The 16874-nt window shown below is 35.6% G+C and overlaps 1 protein-coding gene across 1 annotated transcript in view; it reads left to right on the top strand.

Annotated features, from left to right (window-relative positions):
* Window positions 1-14113, top strand: part of SPRED1 (sprouty related EVH1 domain containing 1) — a 60916-nt gene extending 46803 nt beyond the window's left edge. The window contains exons 5-6 of the mRNA XM_057376003.1: window positions 4203-4361; window positions 9043-14113. Coding sequence (XP_057231986.1) covers window positions 4203-4361; window positions 9043-9702 — 819 coding nt within the window. The 3' untranslated portion in view covers window positions 9703-14113. The remainder of the gene's footprint in view (window positions 1-4202; window positions 4362-9042) is intronic.
* The last annotated feature ends 2761 nt before the right edge of the window (window positions 14114-16874 follow it).

The raw sequence follows: 16874 nt of genomic DNA, 5'->3' as shown, positions 1-16874 counted from the left end.
TAACAGTTTCGAAGTAATAAGAAATGTATCACTTATGCTTTTGAGTTTTTCTTACTGCTGGCAGAACAAAACTGTAGACTGATAAACTGTAGGCAGAAAGTAAAAAGTTTGGCTTCTTTCAGCAATAAGTACATTGGATTTTTTGGTAACAAGAAGGTGAAAAGGCCTGGAACTGAACAAACCACATCTTAAGTGGTTTGGTGCAGGCAGGGAAGACATTTAGTTGTTCATGTSCCTGCTTGTAAATACACCATTTAGTGACTTCTTCATAAGTGTATTTAATGACCACTCAATTTATTTTGTCTCTAACAGAATATTTGCAGAAGTTYCATTTTACAAGAATAACATTATGACTTGTAAGGAAATACGAAGTAATTTGACACACTTTATTGTTTTTAMAGATAAGACAAAACTACATGGAAAACCACTAAAGATTACAAACATCTAGTGTTATTAATAAATTGCTTAAGTCTAATTCTTAGAACTGAAAGCAATGCTAATCCATATTATCAAATCTATTTATATATTGTGCTAAATTATTTTGGTTTATTAAGCTTTTTCATTGGAGTTGTATTCAAAAAAAACAGGAGGAATTATATTTTATCCTCACCAGTATTCCTAGCAGCCTCTTTACATGTAGTGTTCTGTATATATTCAGGTAGAAAAGCATTTGAAGAAAGASGTGTGTCAAATGTCTTACTTTTTAGTTTAAACTGAAAAAAATATTCAGAGTAATCTAGGTAATATTTCAGCCTATGTCAGAAACACATACCTGGAAATAAAAGAGTTTCTTTGCCAAAGATATTGCTCCATCAGTCTTAGAAATAGCTAAAGCAGAAGGAAGTAATTCAGATGTTTTTGAAACCTGTATCATTTATTCACAATTGAAAAAACTAAGGAAATAACATTTAAACATTTCTTGTGTTGGTTAGCATCAAACAGCAGATTTTCGGGCCTCATGGGAAGTAAATGCAAGAACTGAGATGCAGCGGAAATGTGGTCTCTCATTCATCCTTCTGTATAATCATTAAACTTACTTAGAGAAGAACATTTTTAACAATGTTTGCAGAACAATGTTGAATTCTCTCCCAGACTTAACTCTGGCAAACTGGGAGAAGTAAGGAGAGAAATTTTGAAGAACAAGAGAAGCTCAGTCTGGTTTTCATTTTCTCTACAGCTGTCATCTGGCTTTGAATTCTGCTGGAGAGCTACAGCTGGAGTCATTTTATTGCTTTACCCAGCATCCTTTTGCTTTTGCGCACAGAAATGTTTTAGTAGTCTTGGAAAAAAATTCAGAGTATCTCTTAGCAACCATAGGACAGTAATTATTATACCAGCAGCTGGGAGCAAACCAGATTTCCGTTGTGCATTAAAAACTGGCGTAGGTTACTTTACAGATGATACTGAATAACCTATGCCAGTACTGTACTTTGCAGGCTGTGGTTAAAGAATATTGAATGTGGGCGGTGTAATTGCTTGGGACAGTAGAAAAGGAGAATGTGTCCATCTGTGTTAGTGTGTATGATATTCTGTGTATTTGTTCTMTATATGTTCTTGTGGAAAGCTTTATACATTTGCTTCTTACTTAAATACATTTTCGACACAATACCTTTTTTGTTTCTAGGGCTTCCTACTACAGATTGTCAGTGTTTCCATAAATGTGGGTTTTCAGGTGTTTATGACCTTGGTATAAAATATCACCTTGGAGCAGGAAGTGTCCAAGGAAAAGGTTTTTGGTTACTAATAAAGGTGGTTTGACTATATCTAAACACAGTTTAATTAAAAACAGAGTTCAGCATGTTGATCTGGCATTTCTTTAGTTCAGCATAGTGAATATTTATTGTCTAAAGAAGATCATAATTGACATGATTGCTTTTCATTTTAGTACCAGAAGTTAGTGTGTGTCCCCTTACCTGTAGTGTCTCAGTTGGTAAGCTGAACACTGCTTTCCAAAAGGTTTTCTGATCATTTCTTGCCTTCCAAAAGGTCAGATGCCTTTCTCTGCTGCCACCCTGAAATTTGTCCTTGAAGTCAATTAGCTTGAATTGTGGTATCTATGTTGGAATTTTCTAAAAGCATTCTTTGGTAATTGCTGTGTATAGGGCACAAAGGTTTGCTTTAACATTAAGGTTTGGGTTTCATACGTCATCTGGCACTGCGAGTTAGCACAGGAAGAGATGATCTGTGTCTGTGTCCTTCATTAGATGGAGCATTCCTTGACTGCCAAGGGGAGTATATGTGTCTGCTTGTGTGAGCATGTGCATGTGTCCTTTTTGCTCTGTAGTGTAGGTAGTTTATTTTTAAAGAAAAAAGGTGTGAATCACCTGCAGGGACAGGAAATAATGCAGGTTGATGCAAATCCCACCCAGGGATAAAGACTGGCTTAGGGGTAGTAGGTGTTTTTTCCCAGGGAAGGAGTATAAGTTTTTGCAGCTTGCTCCCTTCTCCCTAGATCACTCAAATTTCTAGTAGCCAGGGGAAGGGGAAAAGGGGGGAAGGGGTTGTTTATCGCTGTGATTTCTGTAAAATGGCTTCTAGCTGTTATCTTAAGTGCTTGTAGTAATTTTTAACATTGTTCAGACCAAAAATGGTTGTAGGCATTTCTTYCTCATTTTGAATACAGCTCTTCTGTGGTTTGAACTGCTGTTTTGGAAGCTTTTTATGTCATTGGGCAATGTATCTGCAGGAGTACCTCCTACTAGGAAGATGTTTGCTATTGCACTAATATTTGATACTTTTTGCTCTTAAAATAAGTGTGCATGTATGAAATCTAATTGTTGTCAGTCATTTCAACATTTCTTTTATACTCCTTTCCCAACAGTGTTTGACCAGAAAATTCAATTCTGACAATAACATGGTCAATTACTTTGTGGTGGTGTCATGCTCAAGGATCTGCAAATAGTTTTTGGCATTTTGCCTGTCTTTAACATTTTTCAGGAGAACTGTAACCTGATTGAGTGATCTGTTGTCTTTCTTGGGTTGTATGCTCTCTAGTATTAATTATGCTGGTCATTAATTAATTACTAAATTTAATGTTTTCCCACATGGTTCTTCTGAACAACATACAAATTTTTAGTGATGAGATGATTTTCGTTCTACAAAATCAGTTACAGACCAGCTACTTGCATATTATCTAGATGCCTTAGAACTTGATACATTAGGCTTTTATGTGTGTGAGGTACTCATCTAATCCTGGAATAAGTTTTTTGTAAAATGAAAACTAATGATTCAGAGTTCATACTTAACCTGCCAAAACTTTAGGATTGCCTCTGCCTCMGTATTTTTCTGCAGTATTTTTATCCTTTTCCTCTTAATGTTTCCTTGATACATACAAATCCTTATAACAAGGCTGAAACATTCTCACTGCAGGAAGTCAGATGATGCCGGAATTTTCTTTGTGCTATTGGATGATGACAGCCAGATAACTTTACGGCGTCTTTCAATGCAAACAAAACATCCTACAATACCTTTTTGGCAGCCCAATGGAATTAGTATCAAAATGCTTTGCTGTATCCTAAGTATGTCCCAGTCAGTTAAGCTTGAAGAATGAGAACAGTTTGTTTTTCTGTTCATTTCAGCAATTGAATCATCATACAAGCTAGTATTCCACCCAAACATTCTTTCTCTTCCTTATTCTGAATGGCATAGGTTCTGCAGATGTCTCATTATATGTTGCTTCATGATCACACTTTTGTGTCAAATTGCCTGATAAAATCTCAATTTGAAAAAGACAGTCATTAATTGTTTATGATACAGTTGCTTGCTGCAATTGAATATTTTGATTGGGCCAGTATAGGTTAAAATTGACTTTCTCTTCCACATGATTTTGATTTAAATTTATTCAAAGATCTGACTAGTGGCAGCCTCATGGGTAGCTAGAGAAAACTTTATCACAGAGACAGGTTAATCTCTACTTCCTTAAAGAAGGCTGATTTCGCAACTGACTTTCAAAGGCATGTATCTCCAGTGCCCAAATTGTATACTGTCTGCAGAGAAGAAATTCTGTATTTATCAAGGCTGACTCATAGTAAAGAAAATACTTGCCTACTTCTAAATGCTTAAAAAAGTGTACATTTAAGAATACTTGTGTTTATAGATGCCTCTGACACATTATATAGAGTATTTATGTATGTATGTGGTGGGTTTTGTGCGGTTTTTATATAAATTCAAAATCATTTCAAGGGAGTTCTTATGTGTTCTAGACTGCCCAAGAAAATACATCAGGCTCCTTAATAAAAGATCACCTTTTTCAACAAGAAACTGTAGTAACCAGTGAAACTTACAACAGTGCAAATTTAAGGCCTTCAACATTTGAGGATTTCAAYACCAGGAGAGCCTGTTTTCCTAGCCAACCTAACCAGGTAAGAATACCAGTAAAATAAGCAGTCCTTACTTTGCTGGCTGTATTAATGGTGTGGTATGTAGCTTCTGACAAGAAATCGCTGCGTTGTAAGTCCCTGTATGTAGTATTATACTTTCAGTTTCTTGAAATGTTCAGTATAAGCTTTGCAGCTGAAATATTATAGCATTATTGTTGCAGAGGCAAAGCTTTGTGAAGGTATTTACCTATCTTTGTAGTGCACCAGACTACATGAATAAATCTTTAATTTCTTTGAAGTCTGKTTTTGTGTTACGGATTTCAATATCTGCAGCCTTGAAAAAACTGTTTAAATTTTTTCGGAAAATGTTAAGTGGGCATTAGCTCAATCTTGRTTACATATTTACTAATATTGTTTTGATTATAAATATTGAAAAGTATCTTTAAAATTGATGTCCTGGATGTCGTACATTTGAGCACTTCTGTATATATTTTTATTGAAATGTTGCTTATGCTTTCTAAATGTCTATTTAAACKAAAATACTCTTATTTTGGTACAGAAAGGAAAAAATATGTATCAGTACATCAATTAAGTACAAAAATTATTCAGCCATTGGAACAGCTTTTCTTTTAGCTCTATACCTTTTTCTTTTTTCTAGAGCTAAAATGTGACAGTTTTGTAGACTTTTGAAGTAGTCTTAATAAGTTGGATAATAATTAATTTGATGGTCTTATGTCTAGAGCCAAACTCATGGGAAGCTTTTAGAATAATCAGAATAACAAAAGTCAAAGCAGAATGTAAGTCCAAGTAGTTCCAAAGACTTACCAGAAGATATTTCTGCTGTTTGAAATAAAGCTTTTAGTACCCTCAGTTACTTTTGCAGAGAAAAATTGTGTTGTACTAAAGGTTTGATATCAACTGCTCTTAAGCTGCTTTGTTGTGCAAAAGAAGCAAACAGTGTTACATGGAGAACTGAGGAGCTTGAAATTACTATTTTTTTTATTTTTAGTCATTGATCGACTTCAATTATCTCTTTGTGTAAGTCACCTCATACTTTTGTTTCTCTTTATCTGGAGGTACATATTTTTCCCTCTTCCCACTTACTTGCAAAGAGAGCTGTAAATATTTTTTAGAATAGAATGGATGAGTGATTAGGTTATTGCAGCTAATATTTAATAGCTACAGTAACCAGTGATGAATGTGCTGATAGTCTTCAGTAAGTTGTAAAGAAAAGCTTAAAATACCTCTTTTTTATAAGATCATGTATAAAATTGACTACTGAAAAAATTATAGTTTAGGCTGTGTTAAACTGATTAGTCTATGTCTGTCTGGTAGAAATGGAATAGGAATTTCTTTCAAATGACAATGCTAGAATTCAGTTATTGAAAATGAAGTTATGGGAGATTCCATGAAAATTTAAGTAGATATCCTTTAAAATACTCTTTTCATATTGCAACTCTTGCAAGCCACAGATACTCACACTTTTTGCATGRTCTTGTGGTACGCACATTTAGAACACAGGCAGGTCACCAAAACCTGACATTCTGTATGTGCACACACTGCACTGGCTCTGCTAAACTCCATGCATGTGACCAGGTGGCACAGCAGATCTTGAGCTTATTACTGCGTGTGTTTCRATTTTATGTAAATAAGTTTGAATACTCTTACTATGCTCGTAAGTTGAACATCTCAAGAAGTTCATGCTCAAACTAAAGAAGTGATAAATGACAATTCAGATCTCGACCTGTAGTATTTTGACTGTTAGTAAAAAAATATCCAAGTCCTTCAGTTTTTCAGCTTCTGATACATGGATGTGTGTTAAACTTAGTACTTTGCAATGACATGGCCAGCTGCTGGAGTTTCATATTGAGAAGTTGCAAACTGAGCAAAATCAGGTCTATCTCTTTAAAGAGAAAGAGCAAAGGCTACAGTACCAAGCAACTGTGCCTTGTTTAAAGGTGCACCTCTTCAAGTAAGGTGAAATACTTGTGGGTTTAGTTTTGTCAACAAAAAATTTCTTCCTAATTTCCAGCGGGCTAATCATGTTCCRAATCCGATTCGCTGTGAATACCAGTTTGCTGTAACATTCTTCCTCCCTTCCTGCTTCAGCTGTTACACAGAGATGACATTTGTACTGAGTTTTGATTTTGAGTGTTTAAAGGATTGAGTGCATTATTCTCATTAAATTTTGCTAGTATTTTACTTCTTTGAATTTGAATTATGTATTGTTCCGAAGTTTTCATGTACTTCATCCCATAGGTCCCATTAAACAACCAATGAGTAAGCTCTTCATGTACATAAAGTTTTCCAGTATTTTGCCAGTCTGCTTATTTTTCAGCATTTCCTACTCAAAAAATATTTCTTAATAAAAAAATCAGTGATATAAAGAAAGTAGCGGTGTCTTATCTGTAATATGCCAGTTAAGCATTTTTMGGTGTTGGGCTGGGGACTCAAAAAAGTTCTAAATATGTGGTGTGTTCTGCTCAAACAAATAAAAAGCCTTCAAAGGCTAAGGAGAGGTCAAATTTTACAGTTGTTACTATTTGTAGTGGCTGTTAGCCGTCTGGGCAACAGAATCTTGAGGGTGGGATTTTTGTATTGAGGTTTTAGGGTTGTTTTCTTTTTTCTTTTAAACAATGGGATTCATTTAATATATTAAATACATGTATAATATTCCATGTGGATGTTGGAGTAAGGATGCTTTGTGCCTATTACATATGGAATTCTAATTACTTCTGCACCTTTTATCCTAAATAAATTTATACTGTAAAGTATTCGAAAAGGTCAGTTAGCCATAGCTTGTTATTGATGCTAAACAATAGGTTTCTTCCTCTTGTTTGTAAACAGAATAGGGCTGAGAAGCAGTCTCCTTTTATAAGCAAAGGGGAAGTCCAACTGCTTGCATAGGAGCCTGGGGAAGTACAGAAGAGGAGCAATGTTAGCTGAACAGGGTATAACCTTTCTTCTCCCTKTATCCTTGAAACCTTGTGGAAGTTCAGCTATGTGGCTTGGAGCCAAGAAAAAAAAGTTGTTCTTGTAGCATACTCCAGTTGAAAGTCCCAGGGCAAAGCATCTCTAATTACAGTTCTGTACTCATCACACAAGGATTGTTGAGCAGGGAAGTGATGGTTAGAGCAGGCTACAGATATTCTTACATAATCAGAAGATAGCATATTTTAAGACTCTCTTCCTTCCTCTTTTCCAGCTGCTTTCCGTCTTTCTTTGTCTCCTACCCTAAAACCAGGACATGCAGACTTCAGCACAGTAGGAGCATAGGCACGTGTAAAGTGACATAGAAGTGTTTTAATCTAAAATATCATCTTCAGTTATTTCATGCACTGCAACAGAGTAGGAACATGCAGTTCAATTGTTGTCTTTGACTGTGGAATGGTGACACATTAATTCTCATTAATTTGAGTACTAATAGGGTAAATACTCTCAAAGCAACAGTACTGATGCCAAAGATTACTCCCAAGTAATTCATGACTCTGGAAGAATATGTAAGACTAATAGATTAGGCAGTGGTGGGGTGTTTTGTCTTTTCTGTGAGATRGTTTACAGGCTGTGCACTTGATAGAGAAAAAGGCAGAATTTGACTTGAATTCCACTTAAAATCTGCCTGATTATTATAGCCCTACAGTGTAGGAAAATAATTGCCTGACTGTAAGGTAGAAATACTGGGGCATACTGAGACCCTTGCTTTTTTGTTACACTGTCTGCCATTTTCAGAAGCTGCTTCCATAYGCATGTGCTGAATTTTTATCCCGTCATTATTTGCACTTTTTCTTGCATATGACTTGTAATGTGATTTCAGTAGCATTTAGTGGCAATCTAGTATCTAGATTTAGATCTCTTAAGGCCTGCAGTATTTCAGTTTGGATGATTCTATTAATTTTGTCACCTTTGACCAGTTTTTCATGCCCCCACATCCTTTCATTGTAAAGCAGAATAAACAAGAACTCTGTCTTACTTCTCTGCTCTTGTATATGTTTAGCACATTACTTATTACTTGCCTTTTGAGGTAAAAGGTCTTCAGTTATGGTCAGTTCATTACTAAGATGTACTTATGTCTTGGCCTGCTAGTGTGCTAAACTAATCAGTTTAAATAATGTATATTAGCTAAAGGGGAGATGTGTTGAGAAGCTGCTGTTATTGATTGATCATCATAGGAATATTATTCTTCATATGGTGAAATCGTTATCTAGAATATAGCTTTGATAATAAGTAACCAGTATTCAGYACTCTTGTTAGAAATTGGAGTGTTTGAAAACTTAGAGCAGGAATTAAGGAAAGCTTCTCCTAGATRACACAAAAGTGAGCATATCAGGGAGTTAGACCTAAAGCAGCAGATCATCACATGACATCAGCATATAAAGTATAATTAATTGGTGGAATTAGTTTCCACTTTAAGATGTTAACACTCTAATTTTGAGCATAATTCACAGAGCAGCATCAAGTTTTATATGGATACCAGAAGTCCAAAGCTCTTATGGGACAGAAAAAAGTCAGGAAAGAATACCAGAGCTCATAGACCTAATACCCTGCAAAAGGGTCGGGAAGTCTGTAAGTTGTCATAGTGAAAAAATAAGCTTAACTTTTTATCCTCAGGCAGCAAGGGGAAAAGGTCTTGTTTTTTTAAATTTTCTAATCTAATTTTTACATTGTAGGTGGACATAAATTTGGGACTTCACCATAGTAAACTTCTCTTACTTTGCCATTTCAGGTCCCACTGAAGTCAAACAGACATGTTAGTTTTCAGGATGAAGATGAAATTGTCAGGATAAACCCTCGTGACATTTTGATACGTCGTTATGCAGACTACAGGCATCCTGACATGTGGAAGAACGACTTGGAAAGGGATGACGCAGACTCAAATACACCATTTTCTAAACCAGACAGTAAAAAATCTGACTATTTATACCCATGTGGGGATGGAACTAAGTTGAATTCCCTAAAAGACTCAAAGAGTTCTGTGGTATTTAAAACTCAGCCTTCCTCATCAAAATTTAAAAACTCAAAACGAAGAAAAGAGGATGGTGAGCGTTCCCGCTGTATATACTGCCAGGAAAGGTTTAATCATGAAGATAATGGCAGAGGAAAATGTCAAGATGCGCCAGATCCTATTAAAAGATGTATCTACCAAGTTAGTTGCATGCTTTGCGCAGAGAGCATGCTGTATCACTGCATGTCAGACTCTGAAGGAGATTTCTCTGATCCTTGCTCATGTGACACTAGTGATGACAAGTTCTGCTTACGCTGGTTAGCACTGGTGGCACTCTCGTTCATTGCTCCATGTATGTGCTGCTACCTCCCCTTGAGAGCATGCCACCACTGTGGTGAGGTGTGTGGGTGCTGTGGAGGAAAGCATAAAGCTGCGGGATGAATCAGTCTTGTGCCAAAYAGAGCTGAAAAATCTTTGTTTCCAGGAAGCATCTAACTTGGATTTGTGGAAGCTTTTTGGCAAGCTGAAGGGAATCTTCTTTCACGTAAGAGATGCTTGATGTGGAGGAAGCAACAAGACTTGTCAGACCTTGGCATTTTACAAGTGCTAGCCACGCCTAACTATTTCCTTTGAGCGCGTGGCGTTTGTTGCGAGTTGTGAAGGAGATTTTGCAAAGGAAAGCCTGTTCTTATTATTGGCTATAAAATGAGTATATAAACTATGATTATACTAAAAGGGATTAACTTTTGCCACTTTGTACATTCATGGTTTAGGTGAGGGGGCTCTTCTAAAAGGATTAAAACTTATCTGAGGGGAAATTTTAACTAAAAGTGCACTAGTGACAGTTGATTTAAGATTAAGAAAAGTTAATACTCAGCAAATGAGAAATGAAACTGATTTTAAGTGCAACTAAATCACTTATTAATAGTTTTTTGGAAGCGACTTTATGTATAAATAACAAATGTTTATATTTAACTAAATGTGTAAGGTACGAATTATTACATGTTAAACTTTCCTTCCCTTCAATATAGTAGGTATGGACCATATCTACTGTCACATTCCATGATAGTATTTTAAATAGTTAATTTAGTTGCATTTTTATTCCAGATGGACAAATTGATATTTTCAGTCCTGGTTCCCTTCAGCTACAGTTTGTGTTGAGTTGTATCCATGCATTCTGATAATCTAAAAACCTTTAAAATATTAATTATTCTAGTCTTGAGTGACCAATATTTTTTTGTTAAGCACAGATGTAATTGTCTAAAATGTTCTTGCTAGAACATAACATTTATTTTTATATATAAATGACTTTCATTTCAACATAATAGCAAAAAGGACATTGTTTCTGTTGTTCAACCAGCAAGTTGTTTTCTTTTGGGGTATCCTCCAAAAATACTTTCTTGCATATTCAAATGTTCATTAAGCAAGAAGTACATTAAGGCAGTTGTAACAAATTGTCATCAGTGTTCTTGTTTATCCTTCTGTTAAACTAGGATCCTGTTCAGCTGTTTATCAAGTACTATGATTAAAACAAAAGATTAATAACAAAAGTGGAATTGTTTTCATTATTTTGAGCCACAACTTTTTCTAATTTGAACGGGCAAGAACAAAAGTACTGTGTGTTTTGTTCAAAAAGAACAACAAAAGACTTAGCTTGAGAAATAAATTACAGCCCAGGCAAAACTGAGTGAACTTCTTAATTGGGGAAATTTGAAGGCGGGGTTGGGGAGGGAGGTTGCAGAGTGAGAGAGTGTGTGTATGAATGTGTATGAGTGGTGGTATATTGTATATGKTATTTCTTAATGGTTTTATACCTAGTAAGTCTAACTTTCAGGTAAGAATTAATCAATTAACCCACAGAGAATTTTTAAAAACGTTACGTGTTTCACTCTGTTACAAAGTAAAAATGATTTACTTGTTAAAAGTATGTWAAACACTAAAACCAGTCATAATTCATTAGCAAAGGTGCCTGTTTGACATCTTGGCAGAAGTGGGATAAATTGTCTTCAGTATAACCTTGTTATTAAACACAGAACTCSTAATCATTTTAATTTAAAAAATGCACAACTTTTCTCACTTCTATGCATTTCTTCAGTATATTTTGTGTAATTCTTTTTGCATGTATCAGGCTCCTTAATTTTCCTTTGTAGCCCAGAAATAAAAAGAGCAAATGTATATAACTATCTGTTTCTAAAAGACTTTTTAAAATAAAACATTTATATTTATATTACAGCTTGAATTGACCGCCTTGTGTACATAGATCATCTCAGAGTATTATTTCACATTGAAAAAGATGACAAATACCTTGATAACTGTAGAAGTTATGGAAGAGCTTCTAGTTTTGTATTAAGAGTTGATTGGATGGCTGGAGTTCAAAAATATGACATGGTAGCAGCAGTCTTGGGTTTTACTGTTTATGTATTTGAAAGCTGCTACTCTGGTTGGTTCTCATGCTTCACACATTTTCAGCTAAACTTGGTTGCCTGAAATAGACTGTTAACTTTAAAAACAACTTTCATTTTAAAAATGGTCATGTTTTTCTAGTGAATGAGAGGAATTTAATATTTGTAAGTGCTAGGTTCCTAATTCAAGGTGGAGAGGTATGAACAACCTAAGAAAAGAACTTGCTGGCTGTATAAGAAAATGCTATATAATAGTATTGTATATATACTTCAGAAAGAAATTAGTTTTAGCAGTCTCCTTTGAGCACTATACAACATAGTGAAACTCCTGGTCCTGTACTGTATTTTATATAAAACATGCTTTAATATTTTTATTAAATGTGTGCATTAATATTTTCACCTTGCATTTAACYTCTTTGCTGCTAAAATGTTTTCACCTTTTGCTTTTCTCTTTGAAGACTTGCATCATCTAAAAAAGATTGCTGATATGCTCACGTGTTCCTGTTTGTGCTGGAAGTGTCAGCCAGCTTGCCTGATTTGAGAGACCAAACGAATGCAAASATCTGAGATTGCATAAGGGTCGGTTTTCGTAGCATGCACGTGTACCTTTTCTCTGGTGCTAGGGATCTTACCCACTGTTACACTTAGGAGATGAGCAGTGGAAGGATCCTGTTCAGCAAACCCATTCCAGAACAGTTTGTTGCATCCATTCAGCTTCTGGTTTTGGCAGCACGTAACATTTATTCTGTCTCTTCCAGAGACAGATACTTTCTGGAGCGTTTGAAAATAGAGAAATTTCTTCCCTGACCTCTACTCCTTGCCCTTAACATCAGAGCTGTAGTTTGTCAGGCATGTAGTAGCAGAGCTTTGTGTTGCCTGGGGGGAACCGAGCCTTTGGAAACCGTCACTGAATATTAAGTCCCTTGCTGTTGAAAGCCTCGGTTACCGTGAAAATTGTTTCCCCTTGAAAGTGGAGGAAGTTAAATGAGAGCAGCGCTCGGGCACCATCTACTGGGGGAAAGCTTGGTGGCTCTCAGGCACAGCTCTCGATGGCATCGCAGTTAACGAGCTGTCCGTGCACGGCTTAATGTACACGGTTAGGTTACGCTTTAGCTGTGAATCTGCAGAACAGTCACTTAGAATCTGACTGTGATGCTTTAGCTCATCATGCTTCTTAAGTTTCATTATTAATACTGAAATAAAAATCGTTTAACCATATATTTTGTTTGGTTCAAAATAGTTGCAATGGCCTATTACAGGAGCATAAGAATCACAAATAAAATGAAAAACCTTTTGGTTGTATCACTGGGATTATAAGCAATGGAGGTTATCTTATTTTTATTATGATGATTATTTATTTTCCCTCTCAAATTCTTCCCACAACAACATAATGTAGTTTTGATGCTCATGCGGAGGAAATGTGGCCTTTTCATTTGTAACACAAATCAAGTTGTGAGTATGCACAGATGGGTATGTGCTCTCACACATGAAATTCAGTAACTGTGAAGGGCAAGCTGTGTGCACGGTTAAAGCAATATTTAATAATAATCTATAATTATTATGGTAACTTTAGTAAACAGCAGAAAATGACACTAAACCTTTCGAGAGCTTATAGATGTTTCAAATAGTCTTAAAAAATGCAGTTTGCTCTAGAGAAGCAAATGTATTTTGAAGAATGCCATGATTGTGTGTGTTGGAATATAACATTCCCATATTGGATGAGTTCTCTTCAGAATGGTCTGTTTGTGTGTACCTGGAGGGTAATGTCAAACCCATGTTAAACAATGCCCAGGTTTAAATTAGACTTTAAATCTTTACCAAGCTTACAGCACAACGTGCAGCCAGTGCAGCTATACATTCATATTAGTGAAATGAAGATCAGAATCACTGGCTGACAACAAGAACAAAAACTTCTAAAGTATGCCTTATGGTACCATTGGTTCAGCGGCTTGGTGGATAAAACTTGTTTCCTTTTGTGCGCTTAGAAATATAAAGAAGGATTGAGGGGACTGTTGGATTTTCATTTTGGTTTGGATTTTTTTTTTCCCCTCTGAAAGTTTCTCCCTTAATTGCCAAAGTTGTGGTTTGTTAAAGAAATCAAAGCAGTTGGTGAAGAAGCAGCCTTCATTTTCCATGCTGCAGTATAAGCTGTACATGGTTTTCCTTCTTTTGCTTGGTGCCATTTGCTTTTCACCCTAATGACCTCAAAGTGCCTCATGTGTATATTGTTTCCATTAAACCTCAACTGCTATTTGTGTCTACTAAATGATGTATAATTTAATTAACTCATCCCATAGGTGTTTGCTGAAAGAATATGAATATAGCTTGTTACTTTGAGTATATAATGTAAATATGTCTTTAAGTTTGTAACTGGTTTGTTGCATCATATCCTTGTAAGTTTAGGTAACACCATAAAAACTGTTTCACTGTTTTTTCTTGTAATTACTTGATTAAAACTATCTTGAAATGAAAAAATAACATGTTTTTCCGTTCTGTTTGGGATTACTCAGAACAGTGAACATGAAATGATGCAGCTCAAGAACAGGATAAAAAGAAGTAAATACAGGTATTACTTTCAAACTCCAGCATCTTCCATTGTAAGAGCCATTTTTAAGAGTTGCTATAATGTTTTAAAGAAATAAGTGCTTATAAAGCTTGCTTTGTGTGCACAGATTTACTTGACATCACACTGAGGAGGTCAAGATTCCTTTATATAAAATGTATCTGAGTTCTCACTTGACCCCACCACAAAAATGTGTATCTCTGAATATAATTCTAAGCTTACTGAATAAGATACATACCAGAAAAGGAAGGAAAACTAGGCAGTTTCTTCCATGAAGAAAAATGAACAAGCAGAAATCTGTGAGACCATAATTTGAAAGTTCAGTGGTCAGGGTTTAGGATGGATTATTTTAAATTGAATTGTATTTGCCTCTAGGTTTTGGAAGTGGTTTTTTATTGGTTACAGCCAATAAAGTAATTCTCCCTGTTCARTTGATCAGTTTCTAACTTGAAGAATTTTTATTGCCAGGTGTAAATGTTGCATGGACTATTAAATGTAGATACTTAAGCTTTTAATTGATGATGTGAAAATGCACCTCTAGCAGAGAAGTGAAACAGGCAAATTAATTGAATGACTAATAAGGTGAGGGGTTAATAGAGAAAATTATAGAACTATGTGAAAACCGTATATGAGAAAGTGGTTCAGCGTTAAACATGATTTCATACAATTTAGAAACCTAGTGTTACATCTCAGACAAGTCCACCTTAATGTTATAGTTAATGCACAATCTTCTGGGTTTGAACGAAGGAAAAAAAAGGATAGGTAAGGGATTCTTGTTCTTTTTCTGGGTTGATTTATTTTTCTTCTTTTTTCTCATTCTTTTTGCTTCTTGGTTTGTTTCTTTTGTTTTTGGAGTGTGGTGGTGGGGGGGGTTGTTTCTTATTCTTTGTTGTTCTTTTTTTCATTATAGCTAAGTCAAACTCAGTTGCTGGTGTTCACAGAGCTGGTGGCTGGTTTCTAAAGAGAATTCACAAAAATATCCAAGTCATTTAGCAGTTAATACTCAGCATTTTGTATCACTATTTATTGAACTTTTTGGTTTACTGCCATGGATCTCTATGGGATTCTGTGCCAGAACAGAAAGACTTCAATCTGTAGTACTGTATCATCACTTCCATAATTTGAGAACACTTAGCTGTAATATAACAGCTTGGAAACAGACATAACAAGTAAATGAATGACAATAAAAATTAATCCCACATTTTATACCTTTAAGTTGCAGTTATGGGGTCTGACTTAATTATGCTTTGAGTAATGCATAATGTGAATCTAACAATATTTGGTTTTACCTAGAAAGAAAAGAAAAAAAATAAAGACATAAGTCAATTCCTCAATAAACTTGTATCTGTGGGTATCCATGCCCTGACTTGAGGAGTTTGGGAATATTTGAGAAAATAATGACTTTGACAGAATAAGTTTCTCACATTAATTGAAATTTCAGCTAAGTGGTGGTTTGGCAGACTCCAGGGTCATCTCAGTACCCACCAAATCATATCCGATGTTTTTAGCAATATTCAATTATCTATGTCTGTTCAAGGTAATGCACAGAACAATTATTTCATGTTTGGCATTTGCTGCTTTTGTTGTTTTGTTGGGTTTTTTTTGTTTGCTTGTTTGGGTTTTTTTTTTTGAACCACCAACAAAAACCTCTTCTGCATTCTGATTTTGAGTACCATCCATGATTCAGGGTAAGTAAGCTGACCAAATAAGAAGTGTTTGAAAGAGGTAGAGGCACCCTTCTAAATGTAGAGCCGGTACTCATCAATCAAATCTCTCTGGTTAGTGCTACAATCAGCTATAAGAAAGCCTGTTAAGATGATTAAACTTACTATTGCATGCAAAATTGGCTTTGAGTTATGGGCTAATCTCCTTTRCTCCAATGCTGCGACCTGCCAAACCATTCTGTATGAGCTCTCCCTCCAGTAGTACATTTGTAGGATACAAATTATTTATACTTGACACCTTTGTATCCCATGTAAACAGCAAGTAGTGTAATGAACTACTTCTTTTCAAACTGAGAATATGAGAGTATTGTTTCTGAAATAAAAAGGGGTTGTCCATATTACTGCTGTCAGCAGTTACCACTGCCCTTTGCTGGAGCTGGCTGTCTCTTTGTCCCTGCCAGTGTGCTTAGGTGCTTTTCTGTTGTTGCTTTATATTGCCTGGGAGGGAAGTGTTACAATAATTTGATCTTTCCTGTCTTTCCTCCATAACTTGTTTCCTTTTTCTTTCTGTGTGTTCTGAAGTCTTCTTCAGCTGTCTGTGCCAGCATTTAGTTTTTACAGGCCGTGTGTGAATCTGATGATGACAGCTGCTGATTASTAAATGTCCATTATAAGTAATACTTAAAAGTTACGTTGCAAGGACTGAAAGAGTTTGAAATATTKCCTGGTGCTTGAATATGGTAATGCCAAGAAGTTTTCTCCTTTACGTGGGCATTCAGCCACAGACTGACCAATCCAAAGACTTGTTTTCAAAGTCTGATATGGTTTTACCTAAGTTTTCTTTTGTCTCTTGCCTCTTTGCATTTAACTGCTTATAAGAAGGGCAATGGCCTGAACTCTGCAAAACATTATTGGGCAATTCTTTCCAAGGGGAGTGGGAAAGCCAAAATGCACTGAAGCTCTAAACAACTCTTGGTTTGCTCT

The sequence above is a fragment of the Malurus melanocephalus genome, unplaced genomic scaffold (assembly GCF_030028575.1).
Source record: "Malurus melanocephalus ecotype Western Australia unplaced genomic scaffold, MMel_1.1 scaffold_267, whole genome shotgun sequence".
In the NCBI taxonomy this organism is placed as follows: domain Eukaryota; kingdom Metazoa; phylum Chordata; class Aves; order Passeriformes; family Maluridae; genus Malurus; species Malurus melanocephalus.
This window is presented reverse-complemented; position numbering and strand designations above follow the sequence as displayed.